This window comes from Grampus griseus (genome assembly GCF_964374135.1).
Source record: "Grampus griseus genome assembly, chromosome: 14".
In the NCBI taxonomy this organism is placed as follows: domain Eukaryota; kingdom Metazoa; phylum Chordata; class Mammalia; order Artiodactyla; family Delphinidae; genus Grampus; species Grampus griseus.
The window spans coordinates 74,024,224-74,049,898 of NC_139008.1; the positions used below are offsets into that span (position 1 = coordinate 74,024,224).

General features: G+C 46.5%; 1 protein-coding gene across 1 annotated transcript; it reads left to right on the forward strand.

The window, feature by feature from the left end:
- Window positions 1-27: 27 nt before the first annotated feature.
- DNTTIP1 (deoxynucleotidyltransferase terminal interacting protein 1) lies at window positions 28-24,889 on the forward strand. The gene is made up of 13 exons (XM_082671468.1): window positions 28-181; window positions 761-831; window positions 1,485-1,581; window positions 7,999-8,097; window positions 14,469-14,537; window positions 14,800-14,856; window positions 15,001-15,059; window positions 15,893-15,938; window positions 17,934-17,992; window positions 18,095-18,155; window positions 22,442-22,513; window positions 24,388-24,443; window positions 24,528-24,889. Exons 1-13 carry the CDS (start codon window positions 77-79, stop codon window positions 24,664-24,666), a joined length of 990 nt encoding a protein of 329 aa, XP_082527594.1. The 5' UTR covers window positions 28-76; the 3' UTR covers window positions 24,667-24,889.
- Window positions 24,890-25,675: the final 786 nt, after the last annotated feature.

Here is a 25,675-nt window from a genome sequence, read left to right on the forward strand (position 1 = left end):
GCGCTCCAATGACGTCACAGAGAGACTTTTCAGCCGGTGACAGAGTCGGGCTGAAATTGTGGAAACCGGGGGCGCCATGGGGGCCACTGGAGACGCTGAGCAGCCGCGGGGACCCGGCGGGGCAGAGCGGGGCGGACCCGAGCTGGGAGACGCGGGCGCAGCGGGGCAGCTGGTTCTCACGGTGAGGGCGTCCCCGGGGAAGCCGCGGCCAGGCCTGGGCTTGGGCCCGTCAGGGCCTCGGGCTCCCGGGACCCTGGCCCGTGGGCGAGAGAACGAGGCGGCTGGTGCTGCCGAGGGGTTGTGGTTGTCGAAGTCCGACGACCCGGCTTCATATTCTGGTGCCGCCCCCCCAGCTAGGTGACGTAGGCCGGCCCTGCCAAGCCCCTGAGCGCCAGTTTTCTCTTCTCGAAAATGGAGATGATTAGGCCCTGCCTCGTAAGGTTGTTGTGGGAAAGGATATAAATGCGGGTAAAGCGCCCAGTGCATCATCTGGCACAGAGTAGCCCCTCGGTGGACACTGATTCGTTTCCTCCACCCGTTCCTGAAGAAGTGGGGTTGGGATTTGGGGGCAGGAAGCTTTATCTCGGTTCCTCTTCCCTGGTAGGACCTTCCAACCACTGCCCTCCCCCCTACCCCAAGCGGGGAGAGACGGTGAAAGCACCTGAGAAGCAGGGATGTCTAGGTATAACTTAATACCCACCCTCCACCTCCACCCCAGCGTCACGGACCTCGGTGACATCTGCTCCCTTGGTCTCCACAGAACCCTTGGAACATAATGATAAAGCACCGGCAGGTACAGCGGAGGGGCCGCCGCTCACAGATGACAACAAGGTAAGGCTGGCCTTGGGTGGGACTTCCTCTCCCAGGCACTGGCTTGGGAGGCAGCTTTTGGGTCCCCACTGCACAGAGCTGAGAAAGAGATCATCGGCCAATAGAAAGAGGAGATTCAGATTCTGTAACTCTGTGTGACCTTGAGCAAGTCATTTCCCTTCTGAACTCAAAAGAGGGGGCATGTTGATTCAACAGTGCCCAAGGTCCCTAACATTCACAGGCTCTGCGTTTGAAGGCTCCAAAGAGGCAGGATAGCATGGAAGTTAAAAAAATGTGGGGCTAATAGTATCCATCTCAGGGAAGGGAGAGAGCACAAGATGGGGCTTTGGGATGCTGGTTATATATGTTTCTTGACCTGAGTAGCGATTAAAAGGATGTTCACTAAAACTGTTTGTTAAAGTGTATAGACTTTTTCTGTGTTAAGTATTATACCTCTATAACACTTTAAAAATAATGCCATTCCATAGAGTTATGAGTATGAAATAAAGTCCTGCATCTATGTGGTTTGCAGAGCACCTGGGCACGTGGCTAGTTTTCTGTAAAAGCCATATGTTATTGTCATTAAAGGGTCCTATCTCAATAATTGGCTGGGCAGAGTAGGAAAGGATATGTTTGGGACATGCCTCCTGACTGTGTCTCCTTCCTGAATGCAGTTTCACAGATCCTGCCATCTCCATGGATCTCCTCCGAGCTGTCCTGCAGCCTAGCATCAATGAGGAGATCCAGACTGTCTTCAACAAGTACATGAAGGTGAGAAGGACACAAAGATAAAAAATTAACAGGAATAAAGACTCATGGGCAGTCCTTGCCTGCATCACAGTCTCTCTTTCTAGTACACACAGATAATCAAAAGTTTTCCAATTCTGAACCCCCGAAGAATGTTTTTCCTCTTTGGGGGTAATTTGAATTCCTCTTCTTGTTACCAAACCAAACTCGGGTCTTACTGCTTGCCCACGTGCAGTGAAGCCAATCTACTGTCCCTGGGTTGTGGTGAAGGAAAGTACAGCATTTATTGCAGGGCACCAAGCAAGGAGTCCAGGACAGCTAGTGCTCAAAACACCCAAAGTCCCCGATGGGTGTCAGCAAAGCTTTTTTTTTTTTTCTTTTGCGGTATGCGGGCCTCTCACTGCCGTGGCCTCTCCTGTTGCAGAGCACAGGCTCGGGACGCGCAGGCTCATGGGCCCAGCCGCTCCGCGGCATGCGGGATCCTCCCAGACCGGGGCACGAACCCGTGTCCCCTGCATCGGCAGGCAGACTCTCAACCACTGCGCCACCAGGGAAGCCCCCTCAGCAAAGCATTTTTAAAGGCAGAGTGAGGGAGGGGCATCCCAGGGTCTGTGATCAGCTCGTGCACAATTCTCTGCTTGGTTGATGGTGAGGTAACGGTGGTGTCACAGGGGTTAACATTATTAATCCTTAGGCTCTGGGGGCTATGTGCTCATATTCATCAGGTAGTTCATTTCTTCCCTTTGGTGGTGGATTTAGCATCTATAAGACAATTCAGGAAATGTGCATCAGATACTGTTATCTAGGTACTTGAGGGAGGAGCTAAAGCAGAGGATATGAGGGAGGGGTCTGCCCCCGGGAAGGCCCCATAGGGTCCTGCTCCGTTACATTTGGCCAAGCTGTTGTGAGGATGAAGTGACTTAAGTGTAATATGCTTAGCACTGTGCTTGGAATGCAGGTGTTTTTATTACTTGTTTAATAATATCATCATTATTACTATTTAAAATTCTTTTCAAGATCTATTAATAAACTTATACATGGCTCTACCTGGATGTCCCATGGATACTTCAATCCCAGCATATTCAGGACTGAACTCTTTTTTTTTTTTTTTGCGGTACGCGGGCCTCTCACTGTTGTGGCCTCTCCCATTGCGGAGCACAGGCTCCGGACTCGCAGGCTCAGCGGCCATGGCTCACGGGCCCAGCCGCTCCGCGGCATGTGGGATCCTCCCAGACCAGGGCACGAACCCGTGTCCCCTGCATTGGCAGGCGGACTCTCAACCACTGCACCACCAGGGAAGCCCAGGACTGAACTCTTGTTTTTCTTCCTAAACCTTCTCCTCTTGTGTTTATTCATTCATTCAAAAAGTATTTACTGAGCACCTACCATAATGCAAGCACTATGCTAGGCACTTAGGGATGTAGCAGTGAATAAAATGGACAGTGTCCTTACCCTCTTTAAATAAATGTGTACTTTGTCAGGGAATGCCAGAGAGAACAGGAAGAGAGTGACCGATAGGGAACAGGGATGCTATAGCTTGTGGCTAGGAAAGCCCTCTGATAAGAGGACATTTGAGCAGAGACCCAAATAAAGTGAGGAAAGAACAAGTCGTGCAGATACCTGGAGGGAAAGCAACCCAGGCAGAGGGAACAAGGGCAAAGGACCTGAGGCAGAAGCATGCTTGGCACATTCAAAGCAACAGAGTGGCTGGAGCCAGCAGAGCCGGAAGGAGAGGTGACCAGACAGGTAACAGACTCAGCTCAGGCGGAACTTTAAAGCCGTGGTGAGAACTGTGAATGAAATTTATTGTTTGCCACATCAGGAAATAAAGGATGTTGCAGCCATCAAGCCATCACATTACAGCCACCCTGATGTTGAGCCATGAGGGAACTCAGGATAGAAACAGGATGCCCGCCATCTAGCGGTCAACTGCTGCAGCCACCCCTGACCGTGCACCTTGAGGAGACTCAGGATGAGAAAGCACAGGATCCTGGTCCCAGATAGCTGAGGTGCATATCAAAGGAATAATTTCATTGAGCCCGGACTCTTGCATCTTCCCATGCATAGGAAAGTGCTAAATTCCTTAATTTGAGATGTCTGGTTTTCTTTATTTAAGAGTAATCTTTTGATGTTCCGACTCTGTGGTCTTTGTTGCAAAAACTCCTATATATCCTGGCTCCCCCCACTTGCCTCTTTGGAGTGGTCCCTCAGAGCTGTCTGAGATGCTGTGTCCCAGGCTTAAGTCCTCAGTTTTGTCCACTGAATAAAATATAACTCTCAACTTTCAGGTTGTGCATTTTCTTTCCAGTCGACAGGACTTTGGGTTTTATTGCAAGTAAAATAGAGGCTTTTGGAGAGTTTTGAGCGGAGTTCATGATCTGAACACTTTTAAAAAGTCTCTCTGACAGTTGTAAAGAGAATAGACTTCAGGAGGACCAGTTAGGAGGCTTGAGATGATAGTGGCTTGGGTGTTAGCAGTAAAGGTGTTGGGAAAGAATCAGATTCCGTATGTGTTTTCAAGGTAGCAACAGGATTTGCTAATGATTCAGATGTGCCGGGTAAAAGAAAAAGAAGTAAACAACTCCGGAGTTATTTGCCAGGGCCAACTGTAAAGATAGGATTGCCATTGACTTGATATGAGGAAGATGGAGACAAGCAGGGGAAATCAGGAGCTCAGTTTTGGACAAGTTTGAATGGGACCATCATTCACTTAGAAACCAGAGTCCAGTGGCTCTGCCCTCTGCTCCATCTTCCATATCCAGTAGTGGGGTCCTGTACCTTCCACCCCACAGTATGACCAGCATACCCTTATTCCTTGCCTCTGCCTTGGTTCAGGCCTTCACTATTTCTCATTCAGGCTCCCACTGTAATCCCTAACTGCCTCTGTTCTTTCCCTCTTTCAATCCACCCTCCATACAGCTGCCAGTGATCTCTCAAATGTAAACCCAATGGTGTCACTCCCCTATTGAAAATCCCTCCACGACTTTCCATTTTTTTCTGGGTGAAATCCATATTCCTTAACATGGCACATATGGTCCCCTGTGATCAGCCACACTCCCCTACATACCTAGTTATTCCTGCCCCTGACTTCTGCACATCCCAGAATGCACCAAGTATTCTAATACCTCTGCACCTCTACATGTGCAAAAATAAAGAGGTTAAGCCCCTAGGAAAAGGCTAGACCAGCATTCAATCCAGGACTGTCTACCTCCAAAGCACTTTCCTTGTTGCTTGTCCCAGTAGTGGATGCCATGATTCAGGAACTTTCTCTTCTGAACAAATGCTGGATAAACACAATTTGTGGCTTCACGTAGTCTGCAAAGATAAGTCCTTGCCACACTTGTTTTTATTTTATTTTACTTTTTTAAACTTTATTTTTGGCTGCGCTGGGTCTTCATTGCTGCATGCAGGCTTTTTCCAGTTGCAGTGAGCGGGGGCCACTCCTCTGTGGGGTGTGCAGTCTTCTCACTGAGGTGGCCTCTTCTGTTGCGGTGCGCGGGCTCCAGTAGTTGTGGCACACGGGCCCAGCAGTTGTGGCGCACAGGCCTAGCCACTCCGCGGCATGTGGGATCCTCCCGGACCAGGGATCGAACCCGTGTCCCCTGCATTGGCAGGCGGACTCCCAACCACTGCACCACCAGGGAAGCCCCACACTTGTTTTTAGACAAGGTACAAATGACTTGATTACATCACAGCTTCAGGTAAGTCCAGGCTCTTGATCGACCTCATCTGATCACTTTGTTTAATGATGTTCCAAATCTCAGCTACCCATTTTCTTAAAAATGTTTAGAAAAATAACTTCTAGAAATAGCTGATTTTATCCAAGACATTGTGAATTTTATTCATTTATTCCTGTTATTACTAAATGCATGCCCCTTTAAAAAGAATATTCTAATAATATAGCTTAGGAAATGGATTTATGGGTGGATAAATGGGATGGGTAAATGAATACATGATAGCAAATATAGCAAAATTGTGGACTAGGTGGTACGTATTAGTATTCTTTGATTGAATAACAGTAAAAACCAAAGTCACTAAAACTCACCTCCCAGGATACCAAACTGTTAACAATGACATAGTCTCCTATATTTATTTGTGTGTGTGCGTGTGTGTGCGTGTGCACTCACTCATGTTTAAAAAATACATGGGATCAGGGAATTTCCTGGCGGTCCAGTGGTTAGGACTCGGCACTTTCACTGTTGTGGCCCAGGTTCAGTCCCTGGTTGGGGAGCTAAGATCCCACAAGCCGCACAGTGCGGCCAAAAAAAAAAAAGAATACGTAGGATCATTTTACACACACTGTTCTGCAATTCAGTTTTTTCATTTCACAATATATTTTGGTCATGTTTCTAGATCAATACATAATAGCTCACCCTGATTCTTTTATAATAGCTGCACAGTAATCTATTGTATGGATGTACCACAATTTAATGAGCTAGTCCCTAGAACATTCGGATTACTTATAGTTTTTGTCTATTACAAACAATGCTACATTGAGCACTTTGAATGTATATCTTTGTTAACCTGTGAGAGTATTTCTGGGGGATAAATTCCTAAAGATGGAATTGGTGGGTAAAAGAGGAAACATATTTTTCCCTCAAGAAAATTTGTCTCCAGAAAATGTTGTTGTGTTGCTTTTGTTTGTTTGGTTGGTTGGGTTTTTTTTTGGCCACACGCCACACAGCGGCATCTTAGTTCCCCAACCAGGGATCAAACCGGTGCCCCCTGCAGTGAAGGCATGAGTCTTAACCACTGGACCGCCCGGGAAGTCCCTCTCTCCAGAAAGTTTGTGCCATTTTACATTTCTACCAATAGTGTTTGAGAATTCCTTGTTCATGACTGAATTTCATTCTCACGTCTGGAGGTAGCTTACACTCACCCCTACATATTTGTTGCCCTGCCCACCTCACGGGCTGGTTCTACAGTATCCAGATTATTTTAACTAGCTTTCACATAGTCAGTAGTCGGAATTGAACCACCAGTATTAATCTCCAGTTTTTTGTTTTGAAGTCAAACTCATCTGATCATTTCATTTAATTTTGCCTGTAGAATTTCCCTCCTAAACTCTTGAGGTCTCTAATCCAGTGCTTTCACACTCTTCTCCTTGGTTTGATGTTAACAACAAAGGCATATATATAAAATTCTGAACATAAAATGATAGTACTTCCCCATAGTTGTCTCCCACAGGAGGAGCATGCGTTATAGGTTCCAGAATTTTTCTGTTCACCAGAGAGAACCAACCCTTTCTTCTGGAGACATGGACTGTTGTTACAAATGTGCTCCGGGTGTCTTGGTTTGAGGCCTCATGTCACCTTGTCCCTTGGTGTTTTCAGGCTCAAGCTGTCCCTCTTACCCAATGGAGGAAGCTTCTGCCTTTCCATTCCCCAGCCAGCTGGGACTGCTGACATCCTGGGGCCCTGGCCAAGTCTCACCCCTCCCAGTCTACAGATGTTTCTTTCAGACTGGGCGAAGTCAGAATTCAATTAGGCTTTTCCACTCTCTGGGTCTTTTCTGGCCTCCCTGACCTGTTCATCTCAGGTACTGGTGTGGTTGTTTTTTCTTCTGTGGAAGTAAGACACGTACATTATAGAAATTGAGAAGATAGATAAGCAAAAAAAAAAAAAAAAAATCATATCACCACTTTTACTCTAATATATTCTTACAGTTCTTTTACTCTATATATTCTTACAGTTCTACAGTTTGCTTTTTTGCTGTTTTAGATAAATAGGCTCACACTATCCCAGACTATTTTATAACTTGCTTCCTTCACGTGACAAAATATCATGAATACCTTTTCGTGTCAAAAATATATTCTCCTGGGCTTCCCTGGTGGCGCAGTGGTTGAGAGTCCGCCTGCTGATGCAGGGGACACGGGTTTGTGCCCTGGTCCGGGAGGATCCTGCGTGCCGCGGTGTGGCTGGGCCCGTGAGCCATGGCCGCTGAGCCTGCGCGTCGGGAGCCTGTGCTCCACAACAGGAGAGGCCACAGCAGTGAGGCCTGCGTACCACAAAAAAAAAAAAAATAAAAATATATATATATATATATATATATATATATATATATATATTCTTCTAGGGAATTCCCTGGCGGTCCAGTGGTTAGAACTCTGCACTTTCACTGCCAAGGGCATAGGTTCAATCCCTGATCAGGGATACCGCAAGCCATGTGGCACAGCCAAAAAAAAAAAGAATAGCTTTATTGCTTTGCCAGAGGAGTTTTACAGCGCCTCCATGATGGTTCTCCTCCTTAAGAGCGTATAGAGTGGGGAAGTAGAGCCTGGGATGTGAATCTAAGTCTGGCTGATCTCAAAGCCGTTTTCATTATCACCTTTCCTTTCTTTCTGAGGGTAGGAGGAAAGCTTCTGTTTTATATTCTGTTCCCTTCAAATTGATGCAGATTAGCAGGACTTCTGACCTTGTCTTCTATTGTACCTCTCCCTAGTTCTTCCAGAAGGCCGCACTGAACGTACGCGACAACGTCGGGGAAGAAGTGGATGCAGAGCAGCTGATCCAGGAGGCCTGTCGGAGCTGCCTGGAGCAGGTGAGATCAAAGAGGAAAAGAGATGTAGGCACAAGGTTTAGCCCTCAGGGCTCAGCAAAGAAATGTGGTCCCATCATCAGTAGTATTTGGAGGGATACCCGGCGAGCTACTTACATCTAGATAGGGCTTAGAGCTTTGCTGACAGAAGGGAAGGGAGGTAGCTACTAGATGCCAGCTACCGTGGTAGATGCTTTCACCTGCGTTAGTACATCTCAGAAGAAACCTGTACAGAAGGCATGTTTCCATCCCTAGTTTACAGATGAAGAAATTGTGGCTTGGAACAAGCGAGAGAGAATAGCTAAGGTCTGGCTCGCCTCTGCAAGTGCTTTTGCTGATTTGATCCTTCAAGTAATCGCAGCCCCTTTTGGTATCATGAGAACTGTCACCCTTTCTGCCTCCCTGCCTCTCAAAGTGGTCAGGAGTCATGACATCAGGTCTAGAAATGGCTGTGTCCTCAAGATAGTAGTGAACAGTTTGCATGTGTCAGCTGCTGTTATTAATAGGAATTGTCAGCATCACCCAGATTCTGTGCTTGACTGTGGAACCATTAGCTGTCAGAAATGGAAATTTCTTCATAACCATAGCCACAAGGGCAGGCTTGAGGTCAGTACCATGAGGGTAATTATCGTGAGATGAGAGAGTAACATCTTCCGGGAAGTTGGCTGACTAGCTACTCAGACACAGCCTCAGAAATGAGCAAGACCAGGGCCTAGACCTCAGCTTTAAAAAAGCAAAACTCCATCCTGTGAGGGCAGTGAAAGCTGATCTGGTTCTCATAGACTATTAAATTTAAGCTAATCAGATTCATAGGAGGCCATTTCATTAACTCACTCTGGGACTGTAATATGTTATAATCAGTTGTGACATGTGCTGATAATAAAACAGGGCAGTTTGCTAACACTAATCTTATAAGTTTGAGCTGAATCAATATTAAATTGATAAAACCTTCACTCTCATTTGCATCCTGAAATGCTTTCTTGAATTTATCTCTTCACCTAATATGTGTTGAGGGTCTACTATTCGCCAGGCCCCAGCAGGGCTGTGCAATATGAACACAGTCATTGCCCCCAGAGCCCTTGACATTACTCCAGTGATCATACGATAGGTCTATAATCAGAAACTGTTATAAATGCTGTAAGCATAGGAGGTGATGAGAGAGTACACTAGAGGGTGCCGAGCCCAGGGGCAGGGCAGAGTGGAGAAAGAAAGAAGCCAGTGTTGTTGGTTTTCAGAGATTGGAGAGGATGGCAGAGCACTGCAAACCAAGCTATAGGTGTGGAATTTTAAGCAGAAGAGCTACCTAATGAAATTTGTATTTTCAAGATCACTCTGGCTGCCATGAGGAGATTAGCTTGGGAATCTGCCATGGAGATTGAAAGGGAAATTTATGAGACCGTTTAGGAGTCCCAGTGAAAGGTGAAGATGGAGTTCAAGTGAATTGGGCATAACCTCCACTCGCTGAACGTTCATACCTTTCCAGGCTTCTGAGTCCTCACATTCCACCTTCCAGAGTTCCCTCCTTCCAGTACTGATGTAACTGTGTGGTCAGAACACGTGGAATCAGAGCATAGGAAGGTAGAAAGCCCAAAGTCTAACTTAAAACCAGATGAAGCAAGAAATTTGGGGGAATTCCCTGACAGTCCAGTGGTTAGGACTCCATGCTTTTACTGCCAAGGGCCTGGGTTCAGTCCCTGCTCGGGGAACTAAGGTCCCAAAAGCCCGAGGCACGGCCAAAAAAAAAAGAAAGAAATTTTGAAGAAGTCTTTTAACCTTTCTGACCCTCAGTTTACTCATGTCTAGATTTTGGACTAAGACCACTGTTTTGCTGTGAGGATTAAATGCGATGATACACATAAACCACCAACACCGAATGGCTATGTACAAAGCGTACTAGATGCTAAATACAGGGCAGTGACATTCACAGTGTGGCGCATATTGCTGCCTCCCAACACAGCCTCACTTTCAGGGGGCCAGGATACGTCGAAGCTCCGTGTCTAAACTGCTGCAGAACTTCTTCTTACAGTAAAAGATTCTTCAGACTGGACCTGATAGAATCAGACTAGACTATTTCTTGGTTTTAGTGGGATTAAGACTTGATTGGCTTGTTTTCACTTTTGAAACCCCATCTTGCCCATCTCAGTGGTATTTCCTAATCTTCTTCACTACCTCTTTACAGCTGTTTCTTAGGGAGAAATGGCTGATCTTATCTATGGCACGTGGCCTTGGGGTTTTTGATTGATTTTGTTTTGCAAGGTAGTTGTGGTTATTTCTTCGTTTTATTTATGCAAGTAGTACACATTCACTAAGAAAAATGTGTCATAGTAGCTAAGGATGCAAGTTTTCTCTTGATTCTGACTGTGCAGATTTGAGTCCTGGCTTCAGCACTGACTGGCTGTGTGACCTTAGGCAAGTTGCCTCACCTCACTAAACGTCAGATTTCTCATCTGCAAAGTGGAGTTAGAGGCTCTACCTCATAGGATTATTGTGAGAATTAAATGTGGCAATACTCTTAAAGCATTTAGATCAGTAGCAAAGACTCAATAAATATTACTTGCTGGTGGTGTTATATTAAAATTAGAAAATATAAATTACAAAGAAGAAAATTAAAATTTCTCATAATCTTACTGCCAACAATAACTTCTATTAACATTTTGATGTGTTTACCATTTTTTCCCCTACGTATGTTTATACACATGTGTGTTCATTCACTGGGACACTGAGAATACAATGGAGAATGAAACAGACCGGCCTTGAACCCACAGTCCCCTTCAGAGGCCACACTATTTCTCTGTTCCCTTTTATAGCCAGACTTTAGAAAAGATTGCTATCCCTGACTCTACTTTGTCACCTCCCATTCATTCCATTAGTTCTTTCATTTGTTTTTTTTTTGTCATCCCCCCCAACCCCCACCCGCGTAAGCCGCGCGGCACAGCTGATTGAACAGGGCCCTTGGCAGTGAGAGCACGGGATCCTAACCACTGGACCACTGGGGAATTCCCTGTTTTGGGGGGGTTTGGTTTGGTTCTTTTCCTTTGATTTGTTTTTCTTTTGTTTATTCCATTCATTTTTTCACTCACTTTGTTTTGGCTTCAGTCCCCACCAGTTCACAGAAAGCCCTCTTATATCAGGGTCACCAGTAACCTCCATGTCGCTCAGCTTACTCAGCTTCTTGGTGGCATTCGTCGCAGTGGGTCACTTCATGTCTCTTGGAACACTCCTCTCCTGGCTCCAGTGCCTTGACTTTGCTCCAACCTCATCGGTCACTCCTCCTCACTTTCCTCAGCTCTTCTTCTCTGCTACTAACTTGACGCATTCCCAAGTTCAGTCCTCAGACCTGTCGACTTACAGAAAAACACACAACAAACACACAATGTAAGAGTTGCAAGTTAAGTTTTATCCAGGGACTTACTGAGGACTGTACCTAGAGACAGCCTCTCAGTGGCTCTGAGGGAACTGCTCCGAAGAGGTGGTTTATATATGATTGGGCGGTGGGGGGGGGGGGGGCAGGCGCTGCAGTCAAGCATACGTCTTGGTGAAAGATTACTGCTGATGACAAAGAACAGACATCTTAAGTTAATGATTTTGCTGCTTTTCTATGTATGGGAAGATGCAAGAATCTGGGGTCATTGAGATTCTCCCTGAGATATGCATCTAACTGTCTAAGGGCCTGTTTATCCAAAGCACAGAGTGCCTCATCCTGTTTTTCATCCTGAATTTCTCTCGGGGTGCACTGTCTACTTGCAGTGGGTTACGACTTAACTCTTGTAGTGCTGAGTGGTGAACAGCGCTCTTTGTTTTGCTTTGTTCACAAATCCCATCTCTTCTGTGGCTGCCTCTCGTTCTAGGTGATTTCATCTAGTCCTGTGGCTTTGAAGCCAGTTTAACTGGTGATGATTTCCAAATGTATATCTCAGCCCTGAGCTACTGCCCCTCTTGCCTTCCTCCACTCCATCCTTACAGCAGCCAGACCCATCTTTTTAAAGGTGAATCAGATTGTGTCACTCTCCTCTTTAAAACCCTCCAGTGACTTCCCATTGCTGGCAGAATAAACCCTAATGCCTTACCATGACCCACAGAGCCCTACCTAGACCTCTCCTGCATACTTCTTTAACTTATCTCATCCCACCTCCCCCTCACTGACTACATTCTAGCTGTATAGGAATCCTTTCTGCTTCTCCAGCACACTGGGCTTGGGGCCTTTGCACTTGCTTTTCTCACTGAGAGGCACACTGTTCTCACTGCGTGGCATACGCTTAACTCTTTACAAAGCTGGTTCCTTCTTTTCTTTAGATTTACCTTAAATATCACCTCATCAGAGAGGCCTTCCTTGGCCACACCATCCAAAGTAGTGCCCCCCACCCCACTGCCATCTTACTCCCTTCCCACCTCCATTTAATCTCTATCACCTTACTTGTTTATTCCGCCATTTATTTCAATCTGAAATTATTAATAGTACACATGTTTATTTTCTACCTCGCTCCCATCCCCAACCTCTGCTAAAATCTTGAGCTTTACAGCAGTTGAGGCCTGATCTCATTCACCACTGTATTCCCAGACCTACAATATGACTCTTAATATGTGTACATTGTTTATCGAATGATTGAATGGATTAACATGGCAAATGAGCAGGCAGGGTTCCTGCTCTCATAGAACCTACAGCCTAGTTAGGCAATACAGGTCTGAATTAAATTACCACACAGATGTGTGCAAAGTTACACACTGAGATTTGTGCACTCTTCACTGAAAAGGGACAAAGCTGGGAGGAGAAGATCATGAGTTCAGTTTTCGACTTCGCAAATTTGAGACATCTACACATAGACATGGGGCAGACTGTTACATAAATCTGGAACTCAAAGGAGAGGCTACCACTGAAGATAGAAAATTAGGGAGATAGGTGTTAACTGAAGCCATGAGCATAAATGAGAGCAGACAGAATATCTAATGAAAAGAACCAGATTGAGGAGGATGAGCCAGCAAAGAAGGCTAAGAAGGAGTGGCCAGAGGGCTTCCTTGGTGGTGCAGTGGTTAAGAATCCACCTGCCAATGCAAGGGACATGGGTTCGATCCCTGGTCTGGGAAGATCCCACATGCCGTAGAGCAACTAAGCCCATGTGCCACAACTACTGAGCCTGCGCTCTAGAGCCCGTGAGCCACAGCTACTGAGCCTGCGTGCCACAACTGTTGAAGCCCATGTGCCTAGAGCCCGTGCTCGTCGACAAGAGAAGCCACCACAATGAGAAGCCCGCTCACCGCAAGGAAGATTAGCCCCTCTCGCCGCAACTAGAGAAAGCCCACATGGAGCAACGGAGACCCAACACAGCCAAAAATGAAAATAAATAAAATAAATTGATTTATTATTTTTAAAATTTTTTTTAAATTTATAATTTAAAAAAAAAAAAAAGGGTGGCCAGAGAAGTAGGAGGAAAACCAGGGCGTGTGGCCACAGGAGCCAGTAGAAGACTGTTTCCGGAAGGAGAGCGCTCTCAGGGCTGTCAAATGCTGCTCCGAGAGGTCACGTGATCCTGACTCTGCACAGGCCTGCAAGGCCCTGCCAGCCTCCCCACGCTCCTCGCTCACCACTCTCTCCTTCTCCCATTACTTAGAGACCATCCTCTTCTTCAAATGAGCCACGTCTGTTCCCAGTTTAGGGCTTTTGCACTCCTTCCTGCGGCAGAAACACGCTTCTGCTCAGCCTTTTCTATACGTGGCTCCTTCTTCACATCTCAGCTCAGAGGCTCCCTTCTCAGCAAGGCCTTCCCTGACCACCTACCCAAAGTAGCCCTCCCCTCTGGTGATTCTCCATCACATCTGCCTAGCTAGGGTTTTTCCTTCTCAGAGAAAAATTCATGATTCGAAGTCACCTTGTTTATATGTTTGTTTATTTGCTTATCATCCGGATCACCCACAGAATATGAGCTCCACAGAGCAAGGCCCTTGCTTGTGCTATTTACTGCTGTGTCTCCAGCACTTACGCACTAGGCACTCAATATTTATTAAGCGAAAAACGGCAGCTTACTGAGGAATATGTTTAATATCAGTGCATTTAGTTAGAAAAAATACATAGCATGTGTTTACATGGAAAAGAGTGAGGAAGAATTTACATTGAAATGTTAATAGTATTCTGTGGGTACTGAGGTTTCAGATTTGATTTTTTTAAATTTTGCTTATTTACATTTTTCTAATTTTTCAACAATGGTCATGAATTATTCAAGTTTTTTAAAAAAGATATCTATTTGTATGCATATCTCACGGTCCCTTTGTACTGACCATGAAAGAGTTTTAACCCAGTTTGAAGTTGTGTCTATAAAAATGGGGGCAGAGAGGCTTACCACCAAAATAGTGACTGTTAACACTTGGTCTTGTCCCTTCAGGCTAAACTGCTGTTTTCAGATGGAGAAAGAGTAATACCCAGATTGACCCATGAGCTTCCAGGGATAAAGGTTAGAGTCACTGTGTCCTCAGGTCTTGGAGGGGGAGACCGATCAGAATGGGAGGCAGGTGAACTCTGTGGCCTAGGGGAGGCTCCACGGACCACCCATTTGTGGGACCAGGTCTAAATAGCATCATGCTGGGAGGGCTGCTGAGTCCCGGCTCAGGGAGGGGCTGGAGGGTGTGGTCCAGGGGCTCTGTCTTCTGCAGCCCCAGGGGACCCACAGTTCCCGGCCACTGGCTTCCCACTGACTCCTTTCCCTTCTCCTGCAGCGTGGCCGACAGGCAGAAGAGGAGTGTGCCCACCGAGGAAGCCCCGTTCCCAAAAAGGTAAACCATCTCCTGGTTTTCTGGCTGGGGAAAGGGCGTCATTTGGTCTTGTTGGGAAACCATCTCCTTCAGGTGACCCTGGACCTGCCAGTGGGGTGGGGACTTCCACAGGGTCAGGCCACTGACACCTGTTCTTTATGGCAGAGGAAGGGACGACCTCCGGGACACATCCTGTCAAATGACCGTGCAGCTGCAGGCATGGTGTGAGTAGGGGCCAACAGAACCAAAGGGAGGAGCTGGGAGGGAGTGGGCCGGGAGGAAAAGAGACCAGAGTTCTCTGCCTGGCAAAATCAGATCCATTTGTGCCAGGTCCCCGTGGAGGGGAGCGCTCTCTAGTCTGAGGGGTGGGGAAAGAAGGCAGTGAGGAGGTTGTCGTATCCTGTTTTTACCCCAGAACAGTTCAGCACAGCTTCATTCAACACCAGAGGTCTTTTACTGGTAGTGTGTATTGAATGCTTGTGACGTGCCGTAAATTGTCTAAATACCTTATACACTTGATCTTTTAACCCTTACAACCGCACCCTAAGGATGGCATAATTAATTTTGCAGATAAGGAAACAGAATTACTTACCCAAAGTCAGACAGCTAATAAAGGGCAAAACTGTACTACGTTGCCTCCAGGATGGTCATTTTCAAAGATTTTTAAAGCAACAGAATCTTTTTTTCAAACAGAGCTTTATGTGGGAGCCTAATCCTCATACCTTAGATTTTGTCCCCTGCCCGAAGCACGTTCATTCCTCACTAACACAAGACAGGGAGTTGCTGCTGTTACCGCCTCCTGACAGATGAGAAAACCACAGCCCAGAGAGGTTCTTGGACTTGCCCACATGGCTAGGTGATAGCAGAGCGAGTCCTCGAATGGCTCCTGGTCCCTGTGCTTTTTTCCCTTTGCACCTCCTCTAATGAGCACCAGGAAGCAGTCCACCCAGGGCTGGAGCGAGAGTATATGCGGAGCTCCCACCAGCAGCAGCAAACCGTCTTCCAGTCCTAGGCCTGATCTTGGGGGATTCACCTTTCTTCGTTTCCCTCCAATCAGATGGAAACCAAAATCCTGTGAACCAATTCGTCGGGAAGGTCCTAAGGTATGATTATGTGAGCATGGCAGTGACTGCTGTCCCAAGGAGACCCAATCCAGGCTCTGGGCTCCACCTTGAGGGAAAGGGGCTGGGGGTGGTGAAGGACATGTGCATGCCATTCCAGAGCCATTTTCACCTCCCACCCCACCTCCCAACTCTGGCCTTCCAGAAGCATCCCAAGTAAGGACTGAAATTAGGGGCAAAACAGAGAGAGGGCTTGGTCTTTGCTGAAGGCTTCTCCCTGTAAAAGCTAGTTGTCACTAATATTTATCCAGTACTTAACATGTCGTAGGCACTGCCCTAAATCTTTTGTATGGATTCCCTCATTTAATCTTTATAACAGCCTTATGAGGTAGATTCTGTTACCCTTCTGTGGTTCAGGAGCTTTCTTTCCTACCTCCTGGGCAGAAATTATATTATTTTATCTGGTTATCTTATACACTTGATACACCTGAAGACACTAAGGACCACACAGTTGCCCAAAGTCACGTACTGTGTAAGTGGCAGAGCCAAGTGTCAAACCCAGCCAAGGTCCGTGGACACCAGTCTGTGCTCTTAACTCTTGCCTCCAGAACAGCTGTTTGCAAGCTTTTTTAAGAGTAGAATCCTTTCTTCAACTAAAATCATACATGGAAGCCCAGTAAGGTAGGTGAAAGCTCCACTGTCCGGGTTGCAGCTGTGTCCGGTAGAAGCGGTCCGCCCCTTATTGTACTGGCCCTCTGCTTCCACCAGTGACCACACCTTTCTTCTTCAACTCTGCTCCCTTAGTCTCCTAGACCTTTCTTTTCCACTCCAGACACCCCTTCTCTCTCTCTGGCGAGTCCTTCCTCAGCAGTGACCCGTACAAGTAGGCATTCCCCAGAATTCTCTCCATTGCCCACTTGTCCACCTCAAGTTTCTCTCTGGATGATCTAAAGCATCCACTCGTGTGGTTTCGGGGACTAGTATGTGCTGAAGTTGCCTTACCTCTTTGTCCCACACCTCTCTCTCTAGTTTGAAGCTTGTATATCCTAGTGTCTGCTAGCGCTCTCGGCCTGGAATCTCCATAGAATTTCAAACTCAGCATATCCAAAGTTGAAATCAGCCTTTCCCCAGACCTGCTTCGACCTTTTCTACTCGAGTCATCTTTGCCTCTTCGTTTCCTTTTCCTCCAGACATCCAGTCAAGTCCTGGATGATTCTACCTCCTAAATATGTTTCTCACAGTTCCTATTCCCTCTTTTTCGTCCTACTGCCATCCTAGCTCCAGCCTTCATCTTTCAAAACTGCTCTAATTACAACTGCCTCTAAACTGCCCACCCAGCCTGTAGCCTCAACACTTCACGCCCGTTAACCACGTTGCAGAAGAGCGAGCTGTCTTGAGCACAAATCCGGCTCTCCCTGTCTAGAGGCCTTCAGTGACTCCCCATCACCGACAGAATGAGCAAAATGAAAAGCCGTCCACATAGTGTACAAGGGTCCCCAGCCCCTCTCTGCTTTCCTCTCCAGCCTCGTCAATTGCCACTCCCTAATTTGCTCTCTTTTAGCAACACAATCGCTGTGGTTTCTCCAACAAGCCAAACCAGCTCTCACATGCCTTTGTTCATGCTGCCCCTCCTTCCTCCCCTCTACTCTGTCCAGCTTGTGCTCTCCCTGTCAGAACCAACTTGGGAATTAACCCCTTCAAGGAAGCCGTCCTGTTACCCTCCCTTTGGCTCCCATTAGGCTGTGCACTCATCTGTGTCACTGCCCATCTCATGATGGCATCATTATCTGTACCTACGTCTGTGGCCCCCTGGAGAACAGATACTATCTCCAATTCATTCCTTTACCCTCCACCCCTCCACCTCCCACCCCCCGTATGGAGCAGAGGACCTAGCATATTAAAAGTACTCGGTTTCTTGAATCAGCTGTTTGATGAACAGTGGACAAGGGTGGTGGTAGGAGAGGGTCAGGGAGGAGTGTTTGTGTCCCGCCCACCAGATAAAGCTCAGCCTCACCAGCCTCTCTATTCTTTGCACAGTGGGACCCAGCTCGGCTGAACGAGTCTACCACCTTTGTGTTGGGATCTCGAGCCAACAAGTAAGTCTAAAGAGTTTTGGTGCTGAGGGAGAGGGGAGCTCGGGGGCCCACCACTAGGACCGCAACTGCTGGGATCCTTACCACTCCTCTGTTACTTTGCAGGGCCCTAGGGATGGGGGGCACCAGAGGGAGAATCTACATCAAGCATCCACATCTCTTTAAGGTAGGTGAGTGCTGGGAGTCAGGCAGACCAGTGCAGTGGAGCAGGTGGCACTGGGAGTAAACACTCATCAGGGAGTCAGAACATCTGGGTTCTTGTGCCCCTCTGCCCTTAACCTTTACATTTGGTAATTCACTCAGCACCTCTGTGCCTCAGTGGTAACAGTGACCTTCCTCGTATGTTTATTGTGTACCAGACACGGTTTTAAGTGCTACACTTACATTATCTCTTGGAACTGTCCTTTAAGATAGGTATTGTTATCCTTATTTTACAAATTAAAATAAAACAAAAAGAAAGATTGAGGAAGGCTAAGTGACTTGCCCAAAATTACTCAGCTAGTAAGTGGTGAGTTAGGATTCTGTCTTCTGCAAAGCTTGAGATCTTAACCACTGCTGTATTCAGTTGTCTATAAGATAAAGAAATTGGAGCAAGGCAGCAGTTCTAACCTTTTTCAAAGACAGGACTCCTCTCCTGAGCTATGCTTTGGTGTCCACTGTTTGAGAAAATCTTGGGGGTGGGAGGGGTATGAATTCACCCTCTTAAATGAATTTGTATTTTATCAGTCACAAAAGCATCCAAATATATTAGAAAAAAAGTAATGCGCATGTGTTCAAGTTATATATTTTTTTGCGCCTTTGTGCAAGGCTTAGTGCCCCTTGTCAGAACTACACAGCTCCTTGGGGTCCCAGAATCATGGGCTCTATCTACTACATTCTGTGCAAGTTCAAGTTCTTCAAAGGACATACCTACTTCCTCTCTTTTTTCAGTCTTATGTTGTGGGATTCCCAACACCTGGGCAATTGGGTGTGCTTGCTGCTGCTTCATTTTCCTCTCTTAGTGTCTCCACTCCTGCTGCTCCCTTCGATGGCCTTCCTCCCCTACCCTTTTCTCTGCCTGACTGTTCTGTAAGATCTGCGTCTCCCAGGACCCTTGCTTGCATCATCTGCCAAATGGACATGCTCTTGGACCTACTTCAGATTCCTGTTGCACAGTGTTGAGAGTATCATTTCAGTCCTGGTTCCATTACTTACTAGCTGTGTGAACCTGGGCAAGTGGCTCCACATTTCTGAGGCCGTTTTGTCATCTATAAAATCAGAATGATGCAAACCAGCCGTTTAGGGTTGGTGGAATTAAGAGAAAATGCAGTAAAATGTAGCCATTTTTGGTAATAACTTTAAATGATGGAGTATAAGCTATAAAAATATTGAATCATATTGTACACTCGAAACTAATATAATACTGGAAATCAACTGTACTTTAAGAAAAACACAACTGACTTCCTCTGTAGAAAAAAAAAAAAGAGAGAGAAAGCACAGTAAAGCTCCCAGACAGTGCCTGGCCTAGCAAGGGCTCAATAAATGGTCATCATTACCAGCATACATTCCCAATTCTTAGACCCATCATTTTTAGTAAACTCCCAGCCCACACTGTCATTACCAATGGATGCTATCTCTCATAGTAATCTTTCCAGGCTAATAAGTGGAGGGAAAATACTTTTGTTGTTTTTACTTTTAATTCTTTATTAGTGATAATCATCTTTTCATCCATTTAGAGTCTATTTGTGCTTCTTTTGTAAACTGCCTATTCTATCTTTTGCCCATTTTTCTGTCCTAAAGGCGTTATTCAAATTTTCTTTTCCTTTTTAACTTTTGTTAATAGAAATAATATGTAAACCCATTCTTGTTGTAAAAAGATTCAAACAATACACTGAAGCTAACAGGGAGCAAAACACAAAGCTCCTCTTAACCCTTGAATCTGACTCTTCTCCCCCAGGGGTCACCGCCAGCAACATGGTAGCATCCTTCAGTCTCCTGTCTATATGTGTGTGAGTGTGTGTGTGTCCTTGTCCTTTAGTGATCTTTTGTTTGTGTTATTGGGCTCATACTATATATATTCTGATTTTTCTTTTCACCCCAAAGTTCATTCATTCACTGAAAAAATATCGAGTGCTGAGCATTCTCAAACTGCCAGAGATACAGTAGTGGACAAAACAGACACAGACAATGCCTTGCCCTCATAGAGCTTACATTCTAACGCAGGGCAAGCTATGGTCTGTGGGCCAAATCCAACCTGTAGCCTGTTTTTGTCCAACGCAGAGTGGTGACATTTTTAAAGGGTGATTTTTGTAAAAGAAAATGAAGATTATGTGACAAAGATGTATGTGGCCACCAAAGCCTAAAATATTGGGTTGGCCAAAAAGTTCGTTTGGGTTTTTCTGTAATATCTTACAGAAAAACCCAAACGAACTTTTTGGCCAACTCAATTTTTTTTTTTTTTATATTTATTTTTGGCTGAGTCGGGTCTTAGTTGCGGCATGCGAGCTTCTCTCTAGTTGTGGCATGTGGGGTCCAGAGTGCATGGGCTCTGTAGTTGTGGCACGCGGGCTTAGTTGCCCCACAGCAAATGGGATCTTAGTTCCCTGACCAGGGATCGAACCCACGACCCCTGCATTGGAAGGCAGATTCTTAACCGCTGGACCACCAGGAAAGTCCCTGACCAACCCAATATTTACAGGGAAAGTGTGCTGGCCACTACAGATCTAGGGAATAATATCTTAGCAATTTGTCCATTTTATTAAGTCTCCCTCATTTTACTTCTAACAGCTGTGCAGAATTCACAGAATAGATTTTCTGTCATTCATTTCATTGCTCCCTTACTTATAGATGTTGAAGTGTTTTCCGACAGTTTTGCTGTTGTAAACAGTGCTGCACCAGACATCCCTGCGTGCACGGGTGGATGACTGTGAAGGATAAATCCCTGGAAATGGGGTTGCTGGGTCAGGAAGTACATACTTTCAAAGTTTTGGTTAATATTTATATTACTTGGGAAGTGAACTAATTAAACTACAGATTTAAATAATTAAATCTGTAGTAACCATACAGGTTTCCCAGCTTGGTCTCCATTTCAAATGATCTGCCTATTTTATAAAACCTACTTTTATTGGGCACTTATGTGTCATATACTATATTTACCACCTTTTATGCACTATCTCCATTATTCTTAACAACAACCCTATAAGATAAGTGTTACTCTTTGTTTTACAAATGAAGAAACTGAGTCTTGGGACTTCCCTGGTGGCGCAGTGATTAAGAATCCACCTGCCAATGCAGCCTGGGAAGATCCCGCATGCCGCGGAGCATCCCGTAAGCCCATGCGCCACAACTACTGAGCCCACATGCCACAACTATTGAAGCCCGCACGCCTAGAGCCCGTGCTCCACAGTGAGAAGCCTACGCACCACAACGAAGAGTAGCCCCCGCTTGCCACAACTAGAGAAAGCCCGTGTGCAGCAACAAAGACACAACACAGACAAAAATAATTTTTTTAAAAACTTAAAAAAAAAAGAAACTGAGTCTCAAGGAAATCATCACTTACATTTACACCACCTGATAATTAGCAGAAACCAGAATTTCTGAATCAAATTCTTTTCTTTCTTTTTCTTTCTTGTTTGTTTTTTTTTTAAACTGCCGCCCCCTAAAAGCCCACCAGGCCAGATTGGCCACCTTCACATGCTCACCTGCAACCTTCCCTACCACGCGCATTCCCTGTGGGCTGAGCTCTGAACCCCACAGCTAAGTTCTTAACCATGATGCTATTCTGCCTCCTCCAGGTCATGAAGTGTCCTGATTTTTGTTTTAGAAAATTTGGTCACCATAATAGTCTCATGTGTTGTAAGCCACCTCATATCATTTCTTCAAAGAGGAGTACAGCTCTAAAATAATAGTCACGATCTGACCAGTTGCCGGAAGTGCTGTGTTTTGAGAAAGGAAAGGGGGGAGTTCCTTGCTGGTCTGGTGGTTAGGACTCAGCACTTTCACTGCAATGGCCTGGGTTCAATCCCTGGTTGGGGAACTGAGATCCTGCAAGGCGCGTGGCATGGCCAAAATTTTAAAATTTTAAATTTTTTTCGGATTTCCGTGGCGGTCTAGTGGTTAAGACTCCGCACTTCCAATCAGAGGGTGCGGGTTCAATCCCCAGTCAGGGAACTAAGATCCTCCATGCCGCGTGGCACAGTCAAAAAAAAAAAAGTTTAAATTTTGAAAAAAAGGAAAGGGGCAGGAATGAGAAGTGTACTAAACCTCAGGGAATTGGGTCCCCTACCCTGGCCTCCTCCTGGGCTCAGCCCTGCTTGCTCTGAAGAGGTTGGTAAACCCTCTACATCCACCAGGCTAGGACAAGGTCTTGTTGCTAAGAACTGCTCAAGGGCCAAGAGTATGCTCTGGACCAAAGAGAAAAGCCCATCACACCAGGCTAACCTCCCCCCCTCCCCGTGCCTTCATCCCTCACAGTATGCAGCTGACCCCCAGGACAAGCACTGGCTGGCCGAGCAGCATCACATGCGGGCAACAGGGGGGAAGATGGTAAGTACTGCCACACGTGCCACTGCTGGAGACCCACCCTGCCCAGGGACCAGGGCTATTGGTGGCAGCTTACCCACAAATCTGAGAGACTCCATGCCCAACAAGTGTGAGAAAGGAGACTTGTAAGTGTAGAGAGGGCCCATTCCTTCATGCTGAAGACCAGACTGTAATCCCTGGCTTCCCTCGCCTGACCCCAGGTCTCCCACACACCTCCCCCTTCCCTTCCACAGCACCCTCATATGTAGATCATACTAGCTGTATGTAAGAATGGCAGGTACAAGATGTCCTGAACACTGCTTTCCCATCATGTGCTGCCCATTGACAGATTTCACTCCTCCATCACAACTCTTCCACCAGAATCAGCTATGGAATCTCTTCTCAACACTGTGCTCCAGGCCGCACCCCTTGTCAGAAGGAATTAGCACATGCAGTGAAACTTGTTTGCCACACGTGACAGCCCTTTCCAGAATCACTTCTACTTAAAGAGTTCTTAGCTCAAATCAAGCAACAACCTTAGGAAAATCATCGTTGCATGTGTTCTAAAACTATCATGGAGGGATTTGTCCATCACATGCCCTGTCCCCCACCTGAAGACTCACGTAGTCCCACCGCTGGGGCTGCTCCTATTAGAATTCAACGGCCTCGGGACTTCCCTGGTGGCTAGTGGTTAAGAATCCACCTGCCAATGCAGGGGACACAACTTCCAGCTCTGGTCTGGGAAGATCCACATGCCGCAGAGCAGCTAAGCCCGCAAGCCACAACTACTGAGCCCACGCACCTAGAGCCTGTGCTCCGCAACAAGAGAAGCCACTGCAACGAGAAGCCCACGTACCACAATGAAGAGTAGCCCCTGCTTTCCACAACTAGAGAGAGCCAGTGAGCAGCAATGAAGATCCAAGGCAGCCAAAAATAAATAAATAATTAAATTTATTTTTTAAGAAAGAATTCAACGGCCTCACAAGTATGCCATCTTTCTGGCAATGAAAGCTATCTTTTTTATTTTCTACTATATGCTACACTCTTTCAAAAAATATTTCAGGAAACTTACCATTGACACATACATAAATAAGAAATAGAGAGGATAAAAAGGCAAGGCAGGATCTAAAATTAAGCCACAAGAAAGACTAGTTTTTAAAAAGGGATTTTTTAAATTGCCAGCCCAGGAGACCAGTGCAAGTCCATAGGTTTTCGGCTGCAGGCCCCACTCAAGGACAACTGATCTGTCACATAGTTCACAGTGCCCCTAAGATGAAGACAGTCAAATGTCTCAGGGGACACACAGTTATTCCTGACCCTAAGACTGGAAAGAAATGTCTCCCACAGAAGACTGTCTCATGTGATGGACAGCATGCGCCACATGGTAGGCTCACAAGAGGGCTCTCTTGCTGCAGACCATGGCATTGTGCTACAGCAGTTCTGCAGGCCCCCGGACAACACAGCCCAGTTAATGGACAGCAGTGCGGTTTATCATGTTTCCCCTTTTGCCACGAAGTTCAAAACCAAATTATCTTAGTTCCAGAGTTCACATATGGCTTCCTCCTAATTTCCTATTTCCATGTGTATTTTTCTACCTCTGGCCCTTTCATTTTAAGCCACCTCAGGGTCCCTTTGTAAAAGGGACGACAGCTATAAGTAAATTAATCATCATTCCCCACTCTCCCACCCATAAATTTTCTACTTGAGTGAAAGATTGTCTCAAGAAACTATTCCCCAGACAGCCTCTCCCTACTTACTCTCCTTTGCTAAATTATAAACTATGACTACACACCCCCACCTTCCAGCCCTTACATTAAGGAGGTGTTTAATAAAGTATTAATCGAGTTGGACTGAAATGAATCAGAGGCAATGACGACTCTCCTTTGCTCCTGCCCCAGGCCTACCTCCTCATTGAGGAGGACATCCGGGACCTCGCTGCCAGCGATGACTACAGGTAAAACCTGCCCTCCCTCCCCTGGGATGAGCCTGGACCTACATCCTCCCTGGCTCCAACTCTCCTCCTCAATGTCTCTTCCAGAGGATGCCTGGACCTGAAGTTAGAGGAGCTGAAATCCTTTGTCCTGCCCTCCTGGATGGTTGAGAAGATGCGGAAGTACATGGAGACACTCCGGACAGAGAATGAGCATCGTGCTGTCGAAGCGCCTCTGCAGACCTGAAGCCAGGTCCCCTGGCTACAGTTGGCAGCCCTCCTCCAAGGCCCTCTTACCCGCATGGCGGAGGCCACTGCTGGGACTGCTCCTAGGTGGATCTCAGAGGCATTAAAGCTATGCCTGGGCTAGTTTGTAGTGACTCACTGCAGAACACCCCCAGACTGGCATGTGGTTCTATATTTGTAAAGTTATTGGGATAAGCAGCAATTAAATGGTTTGTAATAAACACAGATGGTGAGCCTGCTGTGAGGTCTGCCTGTGCACGCTGACAAAACATCAAGGGCTCTTGAGGAAGTGGGTGAAGGAAAAAAGGACCAGGCTCCCTTTCCCCACCCCACATTATTCCCAGGAAGCCCAGTGCCCCATGCGTATCTGCTTTGTGAGACGAAGCTGGGGGCTCCACGTACCTTGCCAGTCTTCCGTGTCCCTTTATTTCTGTTTCGTCACCCAACTAAGGTATGGAAGTAGCAGAATGTGGTGATGGCTGGCACCATGGGAGGTTGATGACAAACCAGAAGAAAAATACAAGGTGGCTTTTATTACCCCCATTCTACAGGTTAAAACACTAAATTATGTGCCCAAGGGAACACAGCAAACCATTGGAGAGGCAGCCGATGAACCTGTTTTCCAATGAGGAGTCCCTGGCCCTGGCTATCAGCCTCTAGCTTTTCCCCTCGCCTGAATGTGCAGGCTCTTAAAGCCCCAACCAAAGTGCCCAGGACATAATAACAGGTGGCGAAGCTGGGGTTTCCGGTTTGAGGGAAGAGTACCAAGGCCCCAAGACTGGAGACCCCCCCCTTCCCCTGGGAGTAAGGGATCCTGGCCGGTCGTGCCGGGTGTCCCCGACAGTAGCCGGGCGTTTGACCTAAAAGGATTCACCCCACGTGGACTTTTTCTAAGCCCTTTAATGGTCGGCGTTTTCCAAAGGCGGCCAATCCGCTACAGCTTCGTTAATTAATGACAGCCACTCTCCTGCCAATCGCCCATCAGAAGCAGCATCCCGCCGCCCAATAGT

Excerpts from the sequence above, each read along its gene's own strand:
- DNTTIP1 (XM_082671468.1), top strand. The coding sequence starts at position 77 with ATGGGGGCCACTGGAGACGCTGAGCAGCCGCGGGGACCCGGCGGGGCA. Across the intron at positions 832-1,484 it reads CGCTCACAGATGACAACAAG|TTTCACAGATCCTGCCATCT; the intron begins GTAAGGCTGGCC and ends TCCTGAATGCAG. Across the intron at positions 14,857-15,000 it reads GAAGCCCCGTTCCCAAAAAG|AGGAAGGGACGACCTCCGGG; the intron begins GTAAACCATCTC and ends TCTTTATGGCAG.